We start from the raw sequence: 23,757 nt of genomic DNA on the forward strand, positions 1-23,757 counted from the left end.
CGTCACGCCCAATGCGTGTAAACGTCACGAACAGTGTGTATAAACGTCATTCCCTACCTACGCTGGCGTCACCCGCGAGCTGGGTGGGAAAAAAAACAGACTTGACGCATGCGCCTCACGGCCGATAGCGTCGGCCTCCGTTTCCATGGTAACGGGAGTGTGTTCCTCAGGCCGCTCATTCGGCGGAGGCACATCAGAGCGGCCTCCTTATTTATCTCTTCATCATCAGTCATTCAGCTTTTAATTCTGTGTGTGTGTGTGTGTGTATAACCTGAGACAAATCGGAGCCAAGGAGAATTATTTGTCGAAGATATAGTCATTTTGAGCCAGGTTGCTGCCAGCTGCAGCCACGTTGAGATTGTACTGCGGTCAAAACAAGAGGAGGAATTATTAAAGTGTCCCCCGTCCCCTAGCAACTGATAGGGAAAGATAACAGTGTGCCGGCCAGCACTGAGAATCATCTCACCGGTTTGCGAGGCAATCTGCTCTTGCTGTCCACCTCAACGCAGCATTGTTGTGGACCGTTTCCTGGGGCAACAGGCAGAGGGCTTCATTTGCCTGGTGTGTGTATGTGAGGAAGAGTGTCTCCTAACAGCAGAAACTCTCACAGCACAGCACCTCTGAAGCTCACTGAAAATCACCATGCCGAAGAAAAAAGGCAAAGGGTAATCTGTCTTGGTTTTCCTCTAAAAAAAAACTTTATCCAGCTCTAAAGCCCATTTCAAAAGTAAAGTTTATTTATTAGTCACAAGTAGGCTTATATTAGCATTGCAATGAAGTTACTCTGAAATTCTCCTTCCTACTCTTGTGATTGCAGTGAGAAATCTCACAGCACCAGGTTAAAGTCAACAGGTTTATTTGGTATCATGAGCTTTCGGATTGCTGCTCCTTCATTAGTTAAGTCACTCCTGGTGTTGTGAAACTTCTTACTGTCCCCACCCCAGTCCAACACCATCATCTCCACATCATGACTACCCTTATGATTGCTTGTGTTCTCTGCCCTCAAACTATTTTCATGAGGGGGCCTTCAGACTGTTACATTTTTGTCTTTTTTTAGAAAAGGATTTACTCTTTTGCTTTTCTGTTTTAAAAAAATGGACCATTAACGCAAGACAATATGCTCTGATGAAGTATAATTAAAGAAAAACAGCACTTTGAAAATGCAGAAACAAATACTTGGGAGTAGGTGGCATGTTCGTTTGTAAGGTGAAGAAAAAAGCACAGGTAGACATTTGGGATATGACCCTTTGTTGGATTAGTTCTGTTCAGAAGTGTAATATTGTCATATTTAATTGAAAGACTAAGATGAATTTGTGTTGCTAGCGCTAAAAAGGATTGTGGACCATAGAAACTAGCGTATAACACATAGCAACTAGCATGTAACACAAGGAAGATCAAGTTGTTTGGAAAAATACCTGAAGTTTAAGTCACCTGCATATTATTATTCTTAATTTTCTGTTGGCTCACTGCATCATAGTCATTCGATTCCATCATAGTAACAAATTGATGGGGGCATGATGCAAATTGTGATGATAGAGTGGGCTGCTTTTTTGTAATCTATATAAACATTTTTTGCATTAATTAATATTATAATAGGGATAACTTTTAATTCATTTATTTATCTTTAGGAATTTATTTCATGTTCTTTTCCTAAGCTTTCTCTTTCAGCCATGTATATTGGCTGGATGAATGATATTTCTAGTCTCTCACTGATGATGGCATAGCCAAAAATAGCCATGAATACTTGGATGAGGTTATTTAAGATGCTCATCCCAGGCTCCAATGTGAGTTGCTTCCTTCAGGAACAAAGGGGGAAAAGGGAGAGTAACTGAGGCAGCTGGGAGAGAGAAACAATCTGGAAAAATCATAGACACTCCACCTCCCCCCACCCCCCCCCCCACATCTTCATCTGTCACGATTTACCTCTGATTTCAGCTTCTCTGCTGTTTGGCCATTCACACCTTTATTCTTTCTGTGGGCTGCCATTCGCACCTCTTAGTCTTTCCCTTTGTTTTTGTGGCTATGACTCATCTTTCATTCCCTCACCCTAGAGTATAAATGTCTCACACAAAGCTTTTTATCTTTGACAAAGGGTCTTCTGGACTCGAAACGTCAGTTCTTTTCTCTCCTTACAGATGCTGTCAGACCTGCTGTGATGTTCCAGCATTTTCTCTTTTGGAACGATCATAATTGCTGGCCAAAGACAGCGTGTACCATCATCTGTTTCCACCTTGGTAAACCAATGCATATAGGTCATGAGCTTAACTAGCTTGTCAAAATTGAGTGAGTTAGGCTCACGCATGAGAAATATGAACTTGGGTGGTGTATAAAAGGTTGACACTTGAGGGATTGTATGAGTAGTTTAGAGAGGAAGAAAATAAACTAGCTAGGAAAAGACCTCCGTTGATTATTTATGTCATAAAACTATTCCTTCAAATGGAGCAGCCATCTTGCTATTATAAATAATGCAGATACTGGAAATCTAGATTAAAAACCAGAAAATGGTGGAAATGTACAGCAGGTCGGGTAGTATCTGTCAGGAGAGAAACAGAGCTGACAGCTGAATTTTTGTTCTGGAGCCAGGACCCTGATATCGAATGAATTTCTGGATCCTGATCCTGGATTTTTTTTTCTTCAACTTCCCCTTCCCCATCCAAAAATAAATCAAGCGCAAAAAACTAAATTTGCACTCATCTTGGGAGAATCACCTCCAGCACTGACAGATCGGAGTGTCACTATCTTATTAAAGATGGAAGCGCTTCTAAAATTTTACAAAAGGTCAAAACTGGTGGGGGAGCAGCCTCACCACAGGACAGCCAGTGGCCACTGATGTGGCTGGGGATGTAGGGCAGCAGTGGTTCACCAGCTGGATGGGTGTTTTATTTTCATAAATGTTTGTTTATCCATTAAGAAAAGGAACTAAGGATGAAAAGGTCGAATTAAAACTTGCCACGGAATCAGATGCAGAGAAGGCAATGACAAATGCTGCTTTGTGGGAAGCAAGACTGAATGCACTTGCGAAGTCGCGTGTGGAGTACCGTGACACAGCACGAACACTTGCCAGGACCAATGAAACCTTAATGAATGATCGGTTTCAAGTAGAGAAGGATGCCATGGAAGTGATCTCCTATTTAAAGAAACAAGACTTGGAAAAAGAGGCAATGGTAATAATCTTGGACATTTTCCTGACTATTTTAAAACTTAATACTGTTTAAAATCTTTAATCTTCTCCTCACCCACATCACATTCTCTGTGCCACACAGCCATTTTGCCAGCTGGGAGTTTCTGCATTTTGGCCTACTTTAACGTAGTTCAGTAGGTGGGAACAACAAGAATAGTCTGGAGTGACCCCATGTGGATTTGTCTCTTTGAGGTCAGGTCAAGCTGTTGCTTAGTGCATATCATTGATGGCTTTGTCCAGATGTGAACTGGCAAGATGATTAAGTGGTTAAATTACTGGAACATCAAATATCACCACTTTAACAAATAGCAATTGTGGCATTAATGTTTTCAGTAAAATCCAATTTTCTTTTAGGTTGTTCCTTCAGTTTGGTACCATAGATATATACTATCAAAAGAATCAGAATTTTCAGCATGACATAAGCTCATCAACTAAATGTTTTTATACTCTTTCATGGGATGTATGTGTTGCTGGTAAGGCCAGCATTTGTTGCCCATCCCTAATTGCCTTTGAGAATGTAAGCCTCCTTCTTAGACCACGGCAGTCTATCTGGTGTAGATACACTCATAGTGCTATTTGGGAGGGAGTTTCAGGATTTTGATTCAGTGGCAATGAAGGAATGGCAGCATAGTTCCAAGTCAGGATGGTATGTGGTTGGAGAATGAATTGGTGGTATTCTGATGAGTCTGTTACCCTTGTCTTTCTGGGTGACAGACATCATGGATTAGAAGATACTGTCCATGGAGCAAGTTGCTGCAGTACATCTTGTAGATGGTGTATACAAGTCCCGTTAAGAGGGTGAATGGGCTGTAAATCAAGCAGGCTGCTTTGTCCTGGATAATTTTGAGCTTCATGTAGGAGCCATAATCATCCAGGCAAGCAGAGAGTTTTTCACTCTTGACTTGTGCCTTCAGGATGGGCATCCTTTGGGGACCTACATAAAGTTGACAGTTATAAGAAAAAAATTCCATGGAATTAATTAGGACTTATCAATCAAGCCAAATAAACTGGAGGGGCGGTGGGGGGGAGATAATTCTAAATGATGGAAAATATTTAGTGAGAAAATTGAGGGAAGAAATGGCAGTGTAGTGGTGTTGTCATTAAACTAGTGATCCAGAGGCCCAGGCTAATGTTCTATGGCACAGGATTCAAACCTAGAGTCTCTTGAAAGATAGGCATGTTTTTGAAAAGTAATGGCACGTTCAAGGCAGGTTAGAGATGGGTGTGCAGTTTTTAAGAATGTTGGTTCTTTGAGGAGAGTGATGATGACGATAAATTTAATGGAGGGGGAAAATTAGTGTCTTAGGAGAAAGAACTGTTCACAATATCAGCAAACATGGGTGCCATGAGGGAAGTTCGGTGGTGAGCAGGGTAGTGGGAATATGGGTAGAGGAAGCAACAGTTGGGTTTGGTGCACTAGATGAGTTTGGAGACAGCATGAGGGGAGATTGAAAGAAAATGAGATCAGACACATGTGAAAAGCAATCAAAAATGCTAATGGACGATTAACATTTATCTTAAGGGAGCTGGAAGTTATGCTGACGTTGTAGAGAACTTTAGTCAGACTCTATTTGAAGTACTGCATTCAATTCTAAGCATCACACCTTGGGAAGAACAGATTGACCTTGAAGGGATGCATGCAGTTCCATCAGGATGAGACTGGGGCTTACAGGGTTAAATTGCAAGAACAGGCTGCATAATCATGCACGATATTCCTTTGAATGTTATGATAAAGATATTTACAATGTTAAATTGATATGATGGGATACAAGCAACAAATCTTTTTTCTGGTGGCTGAATTAACAACAGGGAAGTCTTATGGGACAGAGGTAGCGCTCACCTCACTGGGCCTGAAGCTCTAGGTTCAAGACCCACTTCAGGACTTGGCCACAGAAGGTGCATTCATAATATAGCCAAATAGGTTGATAATCAGTCTGTAAAACATTCCAATATGCCAATGGCAGGCAGTAAAAATGGAAGAGTTTCCTGGTCAGCCACATTGCAGAATGCAAGGACAACGAGCAAGTCCTTTGCCAAGCATAATCATGAATCAATCCAGTGGAAGTCCATGGTCATCAATGCCCTCTCAGAGCATGGTACCTGATGGAGGAGAAAGAATCAAGAACAAGGAGCTATGATCTTAAAATCAGGGATAAGGCTATTGAGAACTGAAATCTGGATGCATTTTTCACACACAGGCTAGTAGCAATCTGGAACTCATTTAAATAGGACAAGTGAGACTTGTAAAGCTGGAAATGATATTATTGTAAGGTAAGGGTATGAAGGGGTATGGAACAAAGGGTAAATGGTGTTTAGGTGAAGGTCAATTATAATCTAATGGAATGACAGAGTAGGCTGCAAGGACGGAATGGTCTAATCATATGTTCCTAAATATTCATTTTTACTTTGATTAGTTCAAGTAATCTTGCTGGCATGATGACTAAGGCATTGAATTAACATGGCAAATTCTGTGCCTTGCAATTTGGAAGAAGGTGCCTGCGGGAGGGGAATGAAAATTGAAGGTTCATTAAAATTTGTCAGTGGTCTAAAACAGTCGAATATTGTCAATGTGAGTAAAGATTTTTGTATTTTACAGATCAGCAAACTGCAGCAACAAATAGTGGACCAAAAGCAGCAAGTGGTTGAGGATAATAAAAAAATGGTAAGAGGTTGCAGCTTTCCCGTTACAGCAGTAATTATGAGGCATGTTTGCGGAAAGCACTGATTTTGGAGAATGGTTGCCAATTCTGGGTACCATAATTCAGGAAGGATGCTAAGAGGTGCAGAGACGGTTTATTCGAAGGAAGATATTGTAGAATAGAACAAGGGTTGAGCCATTTCATTTATGTGGCAAAACTCAAGAAGCTGAGAAAATATTTGATACAGCTATTCAAAATCATGAATGATTTTGATAAGGTAAGTAGGATCAATCGTTTCCAATAAAAGAAGGATCAGACGATGCAGATTGACAAAAGAACCAGAAGGGACATGAAGAAATCTTTTTTTGTTAACACAATGATTTACTGTGGTCTGGAATGCACCGTGAAAAAGGGTGGTGGAAGTATATAAGACCAAAAATATAGGAGCAGAATTAGCCATTCGGCCCATTGAGTCTGCTCCGCCATTCAATCATGGCTGATATGATTCTCATCCTCATTCTCTTGCCTTCTCCCCGTAACCATTGATCCCCATATTAATCAAGAACCTATCTCTCTCCGTCTTAAAGACACTCAATGAACTAGCCTCCACAGTCCTTTGTGGCAATGAGCTCCACAGATTCACCACCCTTTGGCTGAAGAAATCCCTCCTCATCTCAGTTTTAAAGGAGCGTCCTTTCACTCTGAGGTTGTTCCCTCAAGTCCTAGTCTCTCCCACTAGTGGAAACATCCTCACCATATCCACTCTATCTAGGCCTCTCAGTAAGTTTCAATTAGATCCCTCCTTATCCTTCTAAACCTCATCAAGTATAGGCCCCGAATCCTTCTCATATGATAAACCCTTCATTCCTGGGATCATTCTTGATCATCTCCGCTGGACCACTCCAGGGCCACCCTTAGGTATGGGGCTCAAAACTGCTCATAATATTCCAAACTCAAAAAAAACTGGATAAATATTTGAAAGTTTAAAATGCTACGAGGAAAAGAGCAGGGGACTAATTTGATAACTCCATGAGAGAACTAGCATTGTCATGTTGGGCCAAATGGTCTCCTTATGTGCTGTATCATTCTTTGAATCAATTAAATTAATTTTCTTTGACAGTAGCAAAAGGAAAGACACTACCATTTGGATATATGCCTATATGTAAAGTTGTGTTGATGTATTCTCACCAGTGCCACATTATTAAGTAAAGTTGTGATAAAGAGGGGCTTTCTGGCAAAAAAAAGCATATGGAAAATAAGTGAGTTTAGACAACCCCCAACTGACAAGGTTAATGATTTGTCCTGTCATCAGGACAAATGTTTTGTATTTACATATTTATTTGTTATTAAAATTGAAGCTCATGGAACAAGATGGCCATTGTCAGATTGAATGGGGGAGAAAAAAAAACTTGCTTTTATACAGTGCTTTCAAGACCACTGGATGCCTCATAGCACTATCTAGCCAATAAAGTACTTTTGAAGTTTAATCATTGTGGTCATGTAGGAAGTGATGGGATGGACAGTAAACAGTGGTAAATAGTTTTTTAGACTGTAGGATAGCAAACAGTTTATTCCCCAAGGGTCAGTGATAGGATCGCTGTTCTTTTCATGTATATTAAGAGAGACGATGGCTTAGTGGGATTATCGCTAGACTATTAATCCAGAAACTTCTGGGGACCCGGGTTCGAATCTCTCCATGGCAAACGATGGAATTTGAATTCAATAAAAAATACCTGGAATTGAGAATCTACAGATGACCAGGAAACTGTTGTCGATTGTCAGAAAAACCCCTCTGGTTCACTAATGTACTTTAGGGAAGGAAATCTGCTGTCCTTACCTGGTCTGGTCTACATGTGACTCCAGAACCACAGCAACGTGGTTGACTCTCAACTGTCCTCTGAAATGACCTAGCAAGCTAGTCAGTTCAAGGACTACTAGCAATGGACAATAAATGCTGGCCAACCAGTGACGTCCATGTCCCATGAGTAAACTTAAAAAATATATAAATTTCATGGATATTGGAATACAGAGTAAAATTTCAAAATTCGCTTCCAATTCCAAACTTGAAGGTTTAGCAAACAGTGAGTATGGTAGACTTGATAGAGGTGTGCAAGATTATAACAGGAATAGATAAGGTGGATAAAGAAAGCTGTTCCCATTACCTGAGTGTGCAACAACTAGGAGATACAGATTTTAGAATTTTGGCAAAGCTTGTGGGTGGAGCTGAGGAAGGACTTTTTTTTATGCAGAGAGTGGTAACAACCTGAAATTCTCTACTTGCAAGGGTACTGGAAGTGGAGATGATCAATGATTTCAAAAGGAAATTAGAAATAAACTTGCAGGCTGTGGGGATGGAGCAGGGGAATGGGAATGACCAACAGAGTAGCATGGTATGAAGGGCTGAATGATTTCTTTCTGTGTTGTAGTGACTCTATTGCTCCATGTGACAACCAAATTTTTCAGGTGAATATAATTGGTTCCACATTAAGTGGAGGAAAAAAAAGGAGTGCAATATCTGTGAAGCCATCCACTGTGATTATTGTTATCCATGCTTGCTCTCACACCATCATCTTTCTACAGCTTGAAAGCCACACTCAACAGATGGAGCAACTGCAAAACAAAATGTTGCAAAAGACAAAAGAAATACACTTGATTCAAGAAGAACTCAACAGGGTCAAGGAGTTTAGGAAGAAACAAATTTTTCTGGAAAATGAATTGGATGATGTGAGTTTGTTTAGACTTCCTTGTTTATTTATGTACATGTATATACTTCAGCGAGATCAGGAGTTAAATGTAAGCCAGCTGCCCTCAATCTTTTCCAACCAATTATAGTTGCTATTTATAATATTTAATTCATTCCTTTTTTTCACATTTGTTTCCGGGATGGCAAAGCCAGCGTTTATTGTCCAACCCTAATTGTACTTGAGAAGGTGATCGTCTTTTCCCATAAGACATGTTGAACCACTGCAGTCCTGCTTGAAGATGCTTGCCCAGATTTAACAGGAAAAACCATGTTTCAAGGCTGGTAATTGACATGCTGTGGTACATTGGGTTATCTTCAGTGTATCTTCAACCAACACTGTCCACAAAGAAAACAATAAATCAACTTGAGTTGAGTAACTGGACATGTTTGAAATGAGAAATGGCATGTTGGTCTAGTTGCAGGCTCTATAACATTTGCCGAGGCACTGTACAGGGTGGATGTCCAAAATCGGGGAAAATTCAAACTCCAACATGGTCTCATTTTCGAGGGTGCTGTCCCTTTTATATGTGCACCGAGAAGGGCTTTGCACCAGCTCTCAGATACACACCTGTGCTAAGACGTTGAGTGGTGTACACTTGTTTTCCTGTAAGATTTTCATCACTGTTGCAACTTTTACAATCACAGGATGGTCCAAAGAGCTTTACAGCTAAAGTAGTGCTTTTGAATGTTGTCATTTTTCTAATGTAGGTAACACAGCAGCCAAGTTGTATAAAATCAGCTAGCATAAACATCAATGAGATATGATTAGTTTTAGTGTGATGGTTAGGATGAATATTCACTGGGACTTTGAGAACTGTAGTAAACTCACAAGCTTGTGAGTTTACTATCAAATAAATCGGTTGGACTAAAACCTGGTGTTGTCAGACTTTTTACTGTGTTTACCTCAGTCCAACGCCGGCACATCCACATCATGACTTTGAGAACTCCCCTGCTCTTGGTCAAGTTAGTGCTATGAGAGGGGGGCTGGAACCTTAGTTTAACGTCTCATCCGAAGTGTGCCTTTTCTTGGAGAAGGAATGCAAGGGTGAGAAAAGGGAGACAGACAATAAAGTAAATGTTTCCTCATATTTTTATTCTCTCAGATAAAGGACATGATGGACACAACAAACAAAGAACACAAAGAAGTACTGAGGCACCTGGAAAGCAAGTTTTTTGAAGAAAAGGTATGTGAACAGGAACCAAGAAGCTACTCTGAAACTAATTATTTCAGCCTTAAATATATCTTGATTGGATTCAATAAAATGTTTGACAGTAAGGTACAGAGTTGCTGGTGACAACAAGTGCTTGTGAAGTAATAGAATATGTATTTTTCCCTTTACTCCTTCCCTCATGTATCCCATGGTGATCTCTCTGAGGCCAAAACCAAGATCATGGTCTTCCAGATAGGACTCGAGGACTAGTAAGGGAGACGGGGAAAGGAATGGTTGCAGAGGAATATCAGTGGCGAGTAACCTCCCTCTTGTAGTGAATAGTGAATGGCATTTGTGGAAGCCTGTGTGTATAAGACTGTTGGTTGGGAACAGTGCGTGCTGCAAGAAGAATGCAAAACAAGGAGATATGTTTTAGAAACATAGAACCTAGAAGCAGGACTAGGCCATTTGGCCCTTCGAGCCTACTCCGCCATTCATTTTGATCATGGCTGATCATCGAATTTAATATCCTGATCCCACCCCGCCTTTCCCCCCATATCCCCTGATCCCTTTAGCCCCGAGAGCTATATCTAATTTCTTCTTGAAATCAGACAACATTTTGGCCTCAACTACATTCTGTGGTCCTGAATTCCACACATTCTAGGTAAAGAAATTTCTCCTCACCTCAGTTCTAAAAGGTTTACCTCTTATTCTCAAACTATGACCCCTAGTTCTGGACTCCCCCATCGTTGGTAGCATTCTTTCTGAATCTACCCTGTCTAACCCTGTTAGAATTTTATAAGTTTTATGAGATCCCCTCTCACCCTTCTAAACCCCAGTAAATATAATCCTAACCAGTTTAATCTTTCCTCATATGACAGATCTGCCATGCCAGGAATCAGCCAGGTAAACCTTCACTTTACTCCCTCTATAGCAAGGACATCCTTTCTCAGATAAAGACACCAAAACTGTACACAATACTCCAAATGTAGCCTCAACATCACCTTATACAATTGTAACAAAATTTTAAATATGAAGATAATATTTTAGCAACTTATCTATGCCTTTATGGGTTTTAAGCAAAGAATATTAACTTGGAGGGGCTACTGAGCCTTGCAGTGCAAGGGATATGAAATAACTGTCAAGAAGCTTGAATAAAATAAAGATGAAAGAAGCTTGGATAAAATAAAACAATTGGATGAAAAGGAATTGATAAGAGTGCAGCTGCTTTGAGGATATTTGATATGCGAATTAGCTTAGCAGCAAGATAAACAGATATTTACGTAAGTGAAGCGGAGAACAATATCAAATTGTAGTTGTTAAAACTACAGAAGATAGGAATTCAAAGTGGAGACATAGGAATACATGTCACACTTACATACTCAAAGCTTGACTTCTAAGGCTAGTTGTTTATATAGGATGAGATCAAAAGGAATAAACGGCACATCAGTAGCAGCATTAGCTCTGTACTGCAGGAGGAGCAGCTGATGTGCATCCATGCCCAACTGGAACTAGAAGTTCTCCTGAAAGTGGGATCCTATGCTAGAAGCTGCTGTTTGACAACCTCAAAACCTCTTTGAATCAGAAGAAAGACTTTACAAAATTAAAGATACAACTCTTGTGTGGTCATTAATTGCTGGATTTGGCTCATAGAGTTAAACTTAATATGATGTTACTTGGGACAAGGGACATTGTTAGTGTTTAAGTACATAGGTAGATGTGGAATGGGGTTAATTCCAGTAAACTGGGTGTCTGTGTAGCCGTTATTGTAATTAAGTGTACCTTTTTTAGTGTTGTGGCTTTTTTTGTTGTGTGGCTTTACAACTTAATTAACATTTACTACAAAACTGGACTTTTCCTTACTGGTTTGCATATCTCTCATCACGTTATACCAAATTGTATAATGAATCATTAAGCACCGGTGTTCCTAGTTGCTGTTCTGGGTTTTGGGACACCTCTGCATCTAATATCAGCAGGGTTCTTAACACAAGTACTGTTGATACTGTTCTGTCACTGTATGAAGATTTACAATAAATGCTGGATAATGGAAACAAAATGAGAAAATGCTGGCAATACCAGCAGGTTCATCAGCATCTGAAAGGGCTGAGACAGTTTGAATTTCAGGGTTAGGCCCTTGTACCAAACTTCAAACAAAAGGTCTTGATCTGAAATGTTTTATCTGTCTTTCCTCGGTTCAAATTCTGACATGTACCGTAGTGTGTTTCTTGCACCTTCTGGCTCTGATACCTAGGATACTATAGTGGCTGTAGCTCCCAACCAAAGTTGATACTAAAGGTCAGCAAAGAAAAATAGTCATACAATCATGGAATGTTACAGCACAAAACCAGACACATCCCATCTGTATAAAAGCAAATTATTGCAGATGCTGGAATCTGAAATCAAAAGAGAAAATGCTGGAAAATCTCAGCAAGTCTGGCAACATCTGTAAAGAGAAAAAAGAGCTGTCGTTTTGAGTCCAGATGATCCTTTGTTAAAACTGACAAAGTTTTGATAAAGGATCATCTAGACTCGAAACGTCAGCTCGTATCTCTCCTCACAGACGCTGCCAGATCTGCTGAGATTTTTCAGCATTTTCTCTTTTGGCATCCAGTCTGTGTCTGATTTTTTGCCATATAAGCTTTCCTATTTATGTTAGTCCTCTTTTTAAAGCAACTTTCTCATTCCCTTTTAAAAATCACCATTCCCTTTTTAAAAAAAACACAACATTTAAAAAGAAATAATGCAATGTGCTGCAAAAATGGCAGAGAAAATCAAAATGGGTTAGTATTTTATCATAGTGCTTTAGAATTGATTGTTAAACTAATGACAAACTTTAAGCTTGAATGAAGTATCCATAAATGTGACTTTTTAAAACTTTTAGATGCGACTGGAGAGGGAAGCTGAGCAGAGACTAAATCAGCTGACTGAGCAGGCTCACACTGAAGCTGTCATGTAAGTTAGTCCCAGATACATTTCCTGCACAGATTCAATAATAGCAATAAATAGTTATAATGGAATTTTGCTAAACACTCGGCACATGTGACTAAAGGGCTTAATTAGCCAATGATATCATTTGAAAAACACATGCATTTTAAGGCACTACTTTGTATTTTGGAAACTCTGAAACTAGAGAGACACAAGAGAGACACTGAACCCAATAATAAGGTGCTTTTGCTATTTTTGTTCTTCGTACAAATAAAGTTTAATAGCATCTGTCGCCACTTTTTATAGCCAATTAGGACATTCACAATCACTGTTGCAATGTCGGAATTGTGGTAGCCAAATGCACCCAACAGATCCCACAAACAGCAATGAGGTAATGAGCAGATAATCTGTTTTTAGCTGTTGGATGAGAGAAAAGTATTTGCGTGGTTAACAGTCCATTTTACCTCCATTTGAGAGAGCACACAGGGCCTGCTTGACATCACATCCAAAAGACAATACTTCCCACAGTGCTTTTGTGAAAGTTGTTTGGTAACCTTGAATGAGCATCAGCTATTACATTCTGGCAGACATAAAATACTCAGTTCTGTGCCAAAAAAATTAAAGCCTAGTGTTGTATCCTCAGGGTCAAAAAGGCAAGGACAGTGTACTTTGAGTTCCAACATCTATTTTGTGATCAGCAACTTTTTCACTCCAAACATGACAAGAACCTCCTTTTTAACATGGGCCTATTTTGTGTTCCCTGCTGGTTGACATTTTGGCGCCATAGGCAACTGGTCATATCTGCTTTTTCTGAGGCATTATTGTGTCCAGGATTGATGAGGAACCATCACAAACTAAGTACAGCATTTTCTTGTGCTGTAGTACATTGAAATGCCACTGTCCAGCGATTGCTTCACTGCACTCTCTTGCATAATCTATTTATACAAGCTTATGCCTGTTTCTGTGTTGCAGGGTAGATGCTATTGAATTGCTAAGGTTTTAATTTGTATTAATGACTAGATATTACTTTCATTCAGCTCTAACTTTGGATAAGGTTACTTGGTAAAAAGAAATACAGTAAGGTATGGGTAGTAAGCAGAAGAATTTAATTAATCAGATGCGTAGAAAGTCAATAGTACAAACATGATGGGCTTATTGCCAATGACCAGCTGTTCGAATTATTTCTTTATTCAAATCCTGTTTCCTTCATCCCACAGGAATCTCAATGAAAGGACTCGTTGTGTCTTTAAAGAAAATATAAGGCTACATGAGATGGTGAAGATATATAAAAGAGATGAAGAAAACATGATGAAGTCTCACAAGATTCTACAAGAAAAAACCACACAGCTTGCAAGTGAAAAGGTGTTGCATTCATTAAAAACTAAGTGAAACATTTTTTTTGTAAAACTCAATTCCAAACAGAATGATGGTAACTTCACAAATTCACAAAGGGGTCTTGACTGCAAGATTGGAGATCTAGACTGAAATTAGGTGATTTGAATTTGGTTCTGCAATGCATCTAGGTATTAGGTAGTTTGGTGAAAAGTGTATTCTCCATTGCACTGCTTCCTGGTGGTTTTAATCCTGGAATGGCATTTTTAAAAGACATTTATTATTATTGAATACTCATTGATATTGATATGGCAAATACTGGTATTAGGGAATGGAACAATATTCTAAGTTGGTTTGTATTAATTAGTAGGAGTAAAGTTACCTGATTATTCTTAGCACAAATGAAAAAGCCCCATTTTGGAATCAAGCCAAGCAGACCAAAAAGCCTCCAACTTTAGCGAGACAATGGTAGGGGTGCTGCAATTAATTTTGGCACCTCTAAGCTAGGAAGTCGGCAAGGGTTTACATTCTGATCTATATTAGTAATCATTTACTGACTCTTAATTAAAAACAGGACTAGGCTTGATTCTGATGACCGCTGCCCCAACTCAACACTTTCCAATGAATTTGTCTGTTGTCCTGTTAGTGTCAATGTCTTCAGGAGAGTAGCTGTGAAAATGAATGGAACACAAAATCTTGAGTGGGACTATAATTTTAGCCGTACAAAATAACTTAATTTCATAGTATCAAAGCACTGATGAATAGATTTGTGCAAGGCCACTGGTTCTCACACTTCAGAGAATGGTTGGAATTAAGACAGATAAAAATCCTGGAATCCAGCATGGTAAAAATGCAGTTTTGCTTCTTGAGTCATCGTAAAGCAGTAGTCCTGGTTTGATACATTTGAGTTCACTGGTGAAGCAAGTATAAGAACATAAGGTACAAGATGAGGAAAGGCCTTTGAATTCTACAAGCTCAGTGTTTCCTTGAATTTATTGTGTTTAACTGTGCTTAACATTTTAAAACATTCCAAATTTTCTTTTGCCACAACTTATTTTGCCACTAGTATGCAATACATTTCATACATGTATTTATCACTAGAATAAAAATATTTTTTCTGAATACCTGTTTTAAAACCACTTTTTATTTACTTAAAAGTTGTATCACCATGGCCATGCTTCCTGGATGAATTTCAAATAACCTTTTGAATTTTTAGAATTTAATATTTTGTCTGCCTCAATAAAGTTATTTTGAATTGAGTACTTTCCAGACTGTAGAGCATTTAATCTAACTTTACCTCATAACTTATTGTCTTTAGTCTTGCATCCTTGCCAACACTTGTATGTTTCTAAATATATTTTCATAAAAGGTTCACAACCAATTGATATTATAACAACTTGTTTCTTTTTCTAGGAAACTAATGAACTATTAGTGAAAGAAAAAGTGTCAGACTCGAGGTATCAGAAAAAGAAGATCAGTGAGCTTCAAAGGAAAGTGGAGAACCTGGAGAAAGCACTGGGGCACATGGCATCCGAGTTTGAAATGGAAAAGCAGGCAATCATTCGAGAAAGTGAAATTAAAATGGCAACTGGCAATGTAGAGATAGCAAGGCTGCAAGCAGTGATTAAGTTGAAAGACAAAGAGATGAATCGGGTGAAGAAGCTTGCCAAAAACATCCTGGACCAGCGCACTGAGGTGGAACTGTTTTTCCTGCAAGCCTTGGATGAAGTGAAGCAGCAGATCTTCCACAGTCGGGCTCAATACAAGCGGGCAGCGCAGTTTGCATACCAGAAATTAATGCTGAACGCAAGTACTGGCAGGGAGGATTATCCCAAGATCAGAACCTTTAACAAAAGCGAGTATAGCACAAACTGTGTGTACCAGGATATGGAAGATGCTGATAAATGGTATGTTAAATTCTTATAAAGTTATTTTACTTTGTGTGAAGACAATATGTAATACAACTGTCATGTTTTTGAAACATGTAATTGCAAGTCCCAAACTTGGTCAAGTTCAGAAATACACAGCCCTAATAATGTGCAAATCAGCCAGTGAATTCAGAGATGCAGAGTGAATTACAAACTGACAGAACCTGCTGGTCAATTTACAACACTCAGTCATTTCCTTCTTGCAAACAGTATATTGCCCTCAGTCTCTGTTGCTTTTTGTTTAGCAATTATGTCGGAAAAGTGGATATCTCTGATTTAACTTGGGAACAGAAAGAAAAAGTCCTACGCCTACTGTTCGCAAAGATGAATGGATTGAAAACAAATAGGTATGTTGAATTGGAAGTTGATAATATGATCATGAACATCAGATTGAGTTACAATGCTCAGAAATTGTTACCTATATAGTACCATCATATTATATACTATAGTGAATGCCATGGTGCAATATATATTAAACTTAGAGTTGTAATTAGAGTGGCATGGTGGCACCGTGGTTAGCACTGCTGCCTCACGCGCCAGAGACCCGGGTTCAGTTCCCAGCTTGGGGCACTCTATGTGGAGTTTGCACGTTCTCCCTGTGTCTGCACAGGTTCTTCTGGGTGCTTTGGTTTCCTCCCACACTCCAAAAATGTGCAGGTCAGGTGTTTTGGCTAGGTTAAATTCTCCCTCAGAGTACCCAAACAGATGCCGGAGTGTGGTGACTAGAGGATTTTCACAGTAACTTTATTACAGTGTGACTATAAGTCGACTTGTGACTAATAAATAAAAACGTCTAAAAATTGCCTTCACATCCCCTACTTCATTTGTTTTGGTCATTTTGCTCAGTTTCCATTAGTATCGTATCTTATTTTAATAAATAAAATACCTACTGTGGCCCACTCTTAAAGCTGCATTTTTAAATTCTGATAGTTCCATGTTTTGGCAGTAAAATCCCCAAATTAATTTGTTTATGGTGCTTAATGCAAACAATTGAATAATTAAAATTTCCTGTGTAAACAAAACCTTTAAATTATGAGGCACGAACCCGATATATTTACTAAGGTTGACTCTATATATTGACAATATATAAATATGTCCCAAAGTTCATGTCCTCACGATCACTGTGTTCAGCTCTGTTCCTTATCAAAGGTTGAAGAAATCAATGTGTGTGTAGCAATACCTGGACAACATCCAGGCTTGGCTGTTAAGTAGCAAGTACTATTGAACAATACATGTGCCAGACAATTACCACCTCAAGTGGTTTTCTGTTGTTGAAAGTGATATGACCAGTGCCAAGTCCCGTACCAACATTTTGCACATATCAGTCAGTCTGAAGGTGCATTTTTTTGTGTCTCACCTGACTTGCCAAAATCCTTTCCAGTATCAAGATACAAGCCTATGATGGAACTTGCTTTGCTGAACTGGTGCAGCTGTAACAATATTCAAAAAACTCAGCATCTTCTAGGACAAAGCATTTTGTTTTTGATCTCTAAGGATGCAAATGCTGCTGGCAAGGCCAGCGTTTATTGCACATCTAAATTAAGTTTGTAAAAAAGGGTATATTTTATGACTGGTGACATTCAATTGGTCAGCTATTGGGACAATTCTTGTCTCCAAACAGGAATTTAATTCTATTGTTGTAACTAAGTGATAACAGCTACAGGAGTAGGTGGCTATTACTTTGAAAAGAGGTAGGAATCTAATACTTGGGTCACCAGCTCCCTATTTTACTGGATGCTGAAAGACAATAAGGACAAAAATAAATTGAAAAATAATTTCCTCACATGTGAAAAATGCTGCCCTCTAGTGATGTCAAATCTACTATTGCACAGAAATTAAGATTTTATTCCTTCACTCTTCCCTTTTTGCCAACAAGTCACATGTTCTTGTAAAGACAAGGACGTGGATTTTCAATCCTGGGTTGGGGGCACAGTCTCCCGGCTCCACAAGCCTGACCTGGTGGAAAGAAAAGAGCCTGAATGTTGGAATGTTTGTTCTGAGGGGCAGAATACTTCAGATACTGGACTTGCTGCCCGCGATGTGTGCAGAGGCAGGCTTGCTGGCAGCTTGCTTCTGTGCCCTGGCATTGTGGAAGATTGAAAAAAATTTAAAAACACAGAAGTCTCCAATGCTCCAGCCATAGCTATGCAACCTCATGCCCTTGAACCACTCCACATCCTCCATGTCAACTGCATCCCCTGTAACTTCCTTCCATGGACCCCTACTGCTAAACCTATGCTCCTCTACCCAGCCCCATACCTTCCATGCCAAACTATGCCCATCTCTTATGGACATTCCAAAACGTTCCATGTCAAACTATGCCTGTACCCAATTCCATATTCTCCATGTCGAACCCACACTCCTGTACACATAGCAAGAATTTTATAATACTTCAAACATTTTTCAAAAGGTTAAAAGGCCCATCTTTTAAATGTCCTCCCAGATCCTTTTAACAGGCTCTCAACAATTCTGGCAGTTCCCTTTGACAGATCTGTTGACAATTCAAATGAGTTTGACAACAAGTATGCACTTTTATGCTTATGTTTAAGAATCTCAAAGGGCACTTGATCTCTCCCAGAAGGGACCAGATCCAAATGGGTATCCTATCTAAACAAATCCTCCACATTCAGACCAGCACTTATCCCATGTAACTTACACAAAGGGTTTTTCACACTCCTGATCTATCAGAATTCCGTGATTTAAATAGCCAGCTGCCAGTTTATGTAAACCCCAAATCAATTTACTCCCCCCCCTCTTCCTCCTTCAAAAGTAGGAAATGCTGTTTTGAAAGTAGGGCTAGGACTTTCAAGCTTATCTGCCATTTTTGCCATGAGGGAGAGGTTCTCTTGCGACACAAATTCAAGTCCAAGTCAGGGGTAATATTAATCAATTCCAAGAGGAAAGTGTACTCCATTTTTATTGAGTTGAAGACGAATTAAAGCGGAGGCTAGAAACTGCCAAAAAATTAACATTCTACTTCTGGAAGGTTGTCAATGTATTCACAAAGTAAATTCCTCTTACTGTATGTGCTCAGTGTCTAAGACACGATATAGGTTATGGTAATCTTAGCTACCTTCTGAAACACCATTGCTCCAGCATTCTGCATCCATGTGACTTGACTAGCAGGTGGTGCTCTATATCTTGGGGCAGAAAAGAGCATTGGATACTGAAAGGAAGTGGCTTTTTTGATAGATGATTTTAATTTCTTGTTCTTGGGATGTGTCCATCACTGTCAGGCCAGCATTTATTGCCCATCCCTGAGAGCACTTAGAGTTAACCACAATGTGACTCCAGAGGACAGCATGTTGCCAGACCAGGTGACAGATTACTTCCCGAATGGAATTAGTGAACTAGATGGGTTTTTACAATGATCAACAATTGTTTCATGGTCATTAGATGTATCATAAAATTGCTTCAGTGCAGGAGGAGGCCTATTGATCCATTGAGTCTGCACTGACAACAACACCCAGATCCCATCCCTGTAATCCCACACGTTTACCCTGTTGGTTCCTGTGACACTAAGGCGCAATTTAGCATGGCCAATCAACCAAACCCATGCACCTTTGGAGTGAGGAAAGAAACCGGAGCACCCGGAGAAAACCTATGCAAACATGGGAAGAATGTGCAAACTCCACACTGTGACCCGAGGCAAGAATTGAACCCAGATCTTTGGCTCTGTGAGGCAGCAGTGCTAGCTAATGTGCCATCATGCCGCTCTTAATTCCAGATGTTGATTAAATTCGGATTTCACCATTTGCCATGGTGGGATTTGAACCCATGTCCCCAAAGCATTAACCTGGGTCTCTAGATTACTAGTTCAGCAATAGTATTATGGTACTACTTCCACTTACACCACATTTGCTTTGTTGGCTTTGTGAAGTGCTTGCTTATTTAGTCAGAATTCATACATTAGACATCTTATTTACTTGCAGGCCAAAGAAAAAACAGCTTCCTGAGCATGTCATGATTCTAAAGGAATCAGAAGAAGCTAGGTCAGCATTGGATTCTGAAAAGTAAGTGTCTTGCAAACTAAATGATGTAGCAGCCTTATGGGCAACGTGATTTATATATTTACTTGAGTATTGTAGTTCAGAATTGCCACACATTATAGCAGATGCAGGATCACATGATTGAGGATACCCATATGTTGGTGACCTGAGAATGATTTCCCGAAACTGTTTCCACCTTTCCCCCCACCAGACAGCCTATCATTACCAGAGGGTGAACGTAGTGATAAAAATACCCATATCATCCTGAAAGTGGTTGGGTACATTACTGGATGGGAGGGACAGAGGGGCAAAATCAGGGAAATCTCCAACATTGTTTTTTAAAGTGGGAGTGTTTCTCTTTTGTTTACCCAAGATTTTGATTTTATTATTGTCACATGTATTAGCATACAGTGAAAAGCATTGTTTCTTGTGCACTATACAGAACATACCATTCATAGAGAAGGAGTGTGTGCAGAATGTAGAGTTACAGTTGTAGCTAGGGTGTAAAGATAAACTTAATGCAAGGCAGGTCCATTCAAAAGTCTGGTAGCAGCAGGGAAGAAGCTGTTCTTGAGTTGGTTGGTACATAACCTCAGACTTTTCTATCTTTTTCCCAACACAAGAAGGTGGAAGAGAGAATGTCTGGAGTGCGTGGGAGTCCTTAATTAATTATGCTGGCTACTTTTCTGAGGCAGTGGGAAGTGTAGACAAAAATCAATGGATGGGAGGCTGGTTTGCCTGATGGATTGGGCTACATTCATGACCTTTTGTAGTTTTGCAGTCTTGGGCAGAGCAGGAACCATACCAAGCTGTGATACAGCCAGAAAGAATGCTTTCTATGGTGCATATGTAAAAGTTGGAGAGAGTCATTGCTGACGTCCAAATTTCCTTAATCTTCTGCAAAAGTAGAGATGCAGGGCATTTGGTTGAAAGCAGTCAAGGTCTACCAGTACTGCTCAAAAACTGGTACTGGATTGGGGGACTGAGACCAGGAAATAAACTGCCCTTTTGATTTTCACCCTCACTTTGCCAGCTTCAGTAATGCTTTGAGGGAGGCAAGCAGGTATAGTGTAAGTAAAGATAGGATTGAACGCAGAAGAATTCCATCACTCCCCATCCAAGCTTCAAGTTTTTACAGGTGCAGAACCTTTGAAAACTGAAAATCAAAAGAACTAACCAGTATATAAAACAGAAAATAAAGCTCCACAGTACACTGATTAATTTCCAAGAGAGAAAACACTGACAACCATCACATGGATTCCTTTATCAGATCCTCTGAAGGACCAATGTGGGCCCAAATTTTCTTTTTATGCAATAATGGGGACTGGTTGGTACTTCACAATCACAGTTACAGTTTAGAAACTCTTCACAAATGTGCCACTTAAATGTTCTCTCCTACTTAGCCCACTTTTCTTGATTTTGTAAAACTAGGGAGTGGGCTTCAAGGTTAGTAAGAAGCACAACACATTGAACCAACACTTCTCACTTCAGTGTAAGTGTCGTGGGTAGCCAATGAGTACTTTGCTAAAATAAGGAATGTTCCTTCTATTTCTTGACTCTTCCTGCAACACCTCAACCAAAGATGCTAATATCTGGGCACTAGATGAGGGTTGATCTCTGCTCAATGCTACCATCAAGCACACAAGTTCAGCAACAAATCAAATAATATGTTAATGGAGAACATTGCACCTTATAAGTCCTATATCACAGTAGTCTCAAGATGTTCATGAACCAATACAAAGCAGGGAATTTGAACAGGAATGTAGCAATTTAGGAAGCTGGGGACCAGATCTGTTCAGGAACTTTATAATTTTAACAGCTGATTTTTGTTTCTACATGGTTTTAAGTTTGTCTGTCTCATTTCAAAAATCTGACTGAAACATTTTCTTGACAGCACTCAAGACAAGGACGTCAATCCTACTTTTATCACTCAAGCTTCTGTTGAACCCGATTCAAGCCTTGGCAGCAGCTTCTCAGAGCAGATGCCTAAAGAAATTATACTACCAGATATTATGTCAAAATAAAACAATAGTTTATTACAAAATATGTGCATCAGAAAAAAATCATGAAATTAAAAATGAAATTTAAAATGTGCGGAGTGTCTGGTTTTTAATATTATGGCTGAAATGTTAGAGCTGCAAAAATTGTGCAATTTAAATATGGCAGGACAGCATACAAACATACGAATTAGGAGAAGTAGGTCATTCAGTCCTTTGCATCTGCTCTGCCATTCAATAAGATAGAATATTGAACAGTACAGCACAGTACAGGCCTTTTGGCCCTCAATGTTGTGCCGAGCTATGTTCAAACCCAAGATCAAGCTATTCCACTCCATATAATTCTGGTGTGGATCTTAGTTGATCTGACTGTAACCTCAACTTCACATTCCTTGCCTATCCTGATATCCTTCCATACTCTTGCTTATCTAGAATCTATCTAGGTCTGGCTTAAAAATATTCAAAGACATTGCTTCTACTGCCTTCTAAGGAAGAATTCTAAAGACCACAAACCTCAGAAAAAATTTTCATCTGTGTCTCAAATAGGTGGTAACTTTCAGTGCTCCAAAAGCTTTCGGCTTGTGCTACCAAATAAACCTGTTGGACTTTAACCTGGTGTTGTGAGACTGCTTACTGTGCTTACCCCAGTCCAATGCTGGCATCTCCACATCATTAAATGGGTGACACAGTGGTTAGCACTGCTACCTCAGTGCCAGTGACCCATGTACGATTCACAGCGTGGGTCAGTGTCTTTATGTTCTCAGTGCCTGCGTAGGTTTCCTCTGGGTGCTCTGGTTTCCTCCCACAGTCCGAAAGACATGCTGGTTAGGTGCCATTCTAAATTCTCCCTCAGTGTACCCAAACAGCTGAGTGTGGTGACTCAGAGATTTTCACAGTAACTTCACTGCATTGTTAATGTAAGCTTACTTATGACATTAATAATCTTTAAACCCATATTTTTCTTTTAAAACGTGGTCCCTAGTACTAGATTCTCCCACAAGAGGAAACATCCTTTCTACATTGGAAAATACACATTCCTGAGGGGTCTTGACAGGGTCAATCAAGTCACCCTTTACTCTTCCAAACTCCAACAGATACAACACTAGCAGGCTCAACTTTTCCTCACAAGGCAAACGTAACATCACTGTGGGTGTCACTATACAACGTGAACTGGAGTGGTTCAAGTAGTCAGCTCATCACTACCTTCAAGAGTAATTTGGGATGAACAATAAATACTGGCTTAGCCAGCAACATCCATATACCATGAAAGAAAGGTCTTGGCAAGTTGCTGCAGTACATCTTGTAGATGATACATCTGCCAACTATGTTTGTCATGCATTAAAAGAATCAACATGATTAACACATTGAAACTCTTCCAAATAATTCACAAACACTTGGCTGTAACTCATTAAAATGTATAGAAGGGGATTAAAATGTTTTAATACTGCTTTTTTGTACCACAATAACATTCATGAGAATGCCATCACATAAATTATCTTGACTTGCTCATGTTGTTTTCCCATCATATTCAAGTGGGGAATTCTAAAATTTTTACCTGAACATCAGTGTTCATCCATTCATTCAGGGAAATTAGCGAACTTGCTAACACTTCTCTCATCCAGCGACCAAATAATAAACATTCTGCAGATGATATCAATTCTGGGTCTTCCTGCACAAGGAGTGCTTTTATACATAAAAGATTTTTGTTAATTGTGCAGTGAGTAACTCAACTTCTAACTCCCGAAGCCTTTTCATCAGTTACAAAGGGGAAAGCCAGGAGTGTGATTGAACACTCTCCACGTGCCTGGGTCAGTGTGCACCTCCATCAACACATGAAGCTCACTATCCAGGGTAAAGCACTCTGCTTGATTG

The 23,757-nt window shown here is 39.6% G+C and overlaps 1 protein-coding gene across 1 annotated transcript; it reads left to right on the top strand.

Moving 5' to 3' along the window:
* The first annotated feature begins 239 nt into the window (after positions 1–239).
* Positions 240–21,912, top strand: LOC145352429 (basal body-orientation factor 1-like). The gene is made up of 11 exons (XM_080202284.1): positions 240–665; positions 2,912–3,164; positions 5,778–5,843; positions 8,401–8,544; positions 9,667–9,747; positions 12,596–12,666; positions 13,857–14,001; positions 15,385–15,878; positions 16,145–16,246; positions 19,832–19,912; positions 21,783–21,912. Exons 1-11 carry the CDS (start codon positions 643–645, stop codon positions 21,910–21,912), a joined length of 1,590 nt encoding a protein of 529 aa, XP_080058410.1. The 5' UTR covers positions 240–642.
* The last annotated feature ends 1,845 nt before the right edge of the window (positions 21,913–23,757 follow it).

This window comes from Carcharhinus amblyrhynchos, chromosome 14, assembly GCF_965287045.1.
Source record: "Carcharhinus amblyrhynchos chromosome 14, sCarAmb.v2.hapA, whole genome shotgun sequence".
In the NCBI taxonomy this organism is placed as follows: Eukaryota; Metazoa; Chordata; class Chondrichthyes; order Carcharhiniformes; family Carcharhinidae; genus Carcharhinus; species Carcharhinus amblyrhynchos.

What these genes read in the sequence shown, in the direction of transcription:
- LOC145352429 (XM_080202284.1), top strand. Translation starts at nt 643, where the DNA reads ATGCCGAAGAAAAAAGGCAAAGG. An exon ending in GCTCACACTGAAGCTGTCAT is followed by an intron (nt 12,667 to 13,856) that starts GTAAGTTAGTCC and finishes TTCATCCCACAG; the next exon opens with GAATCTCAATGAAAGGACTC. An exon ending in AATGGATTGAAAACAAATAG is followed by an intron (nt 16,247 to 19,831) that starts GTATGTTGAATT and finishes ATTTACTTGCAG; the next exon opens with GCCAAAGAAAAAACAGCTTC.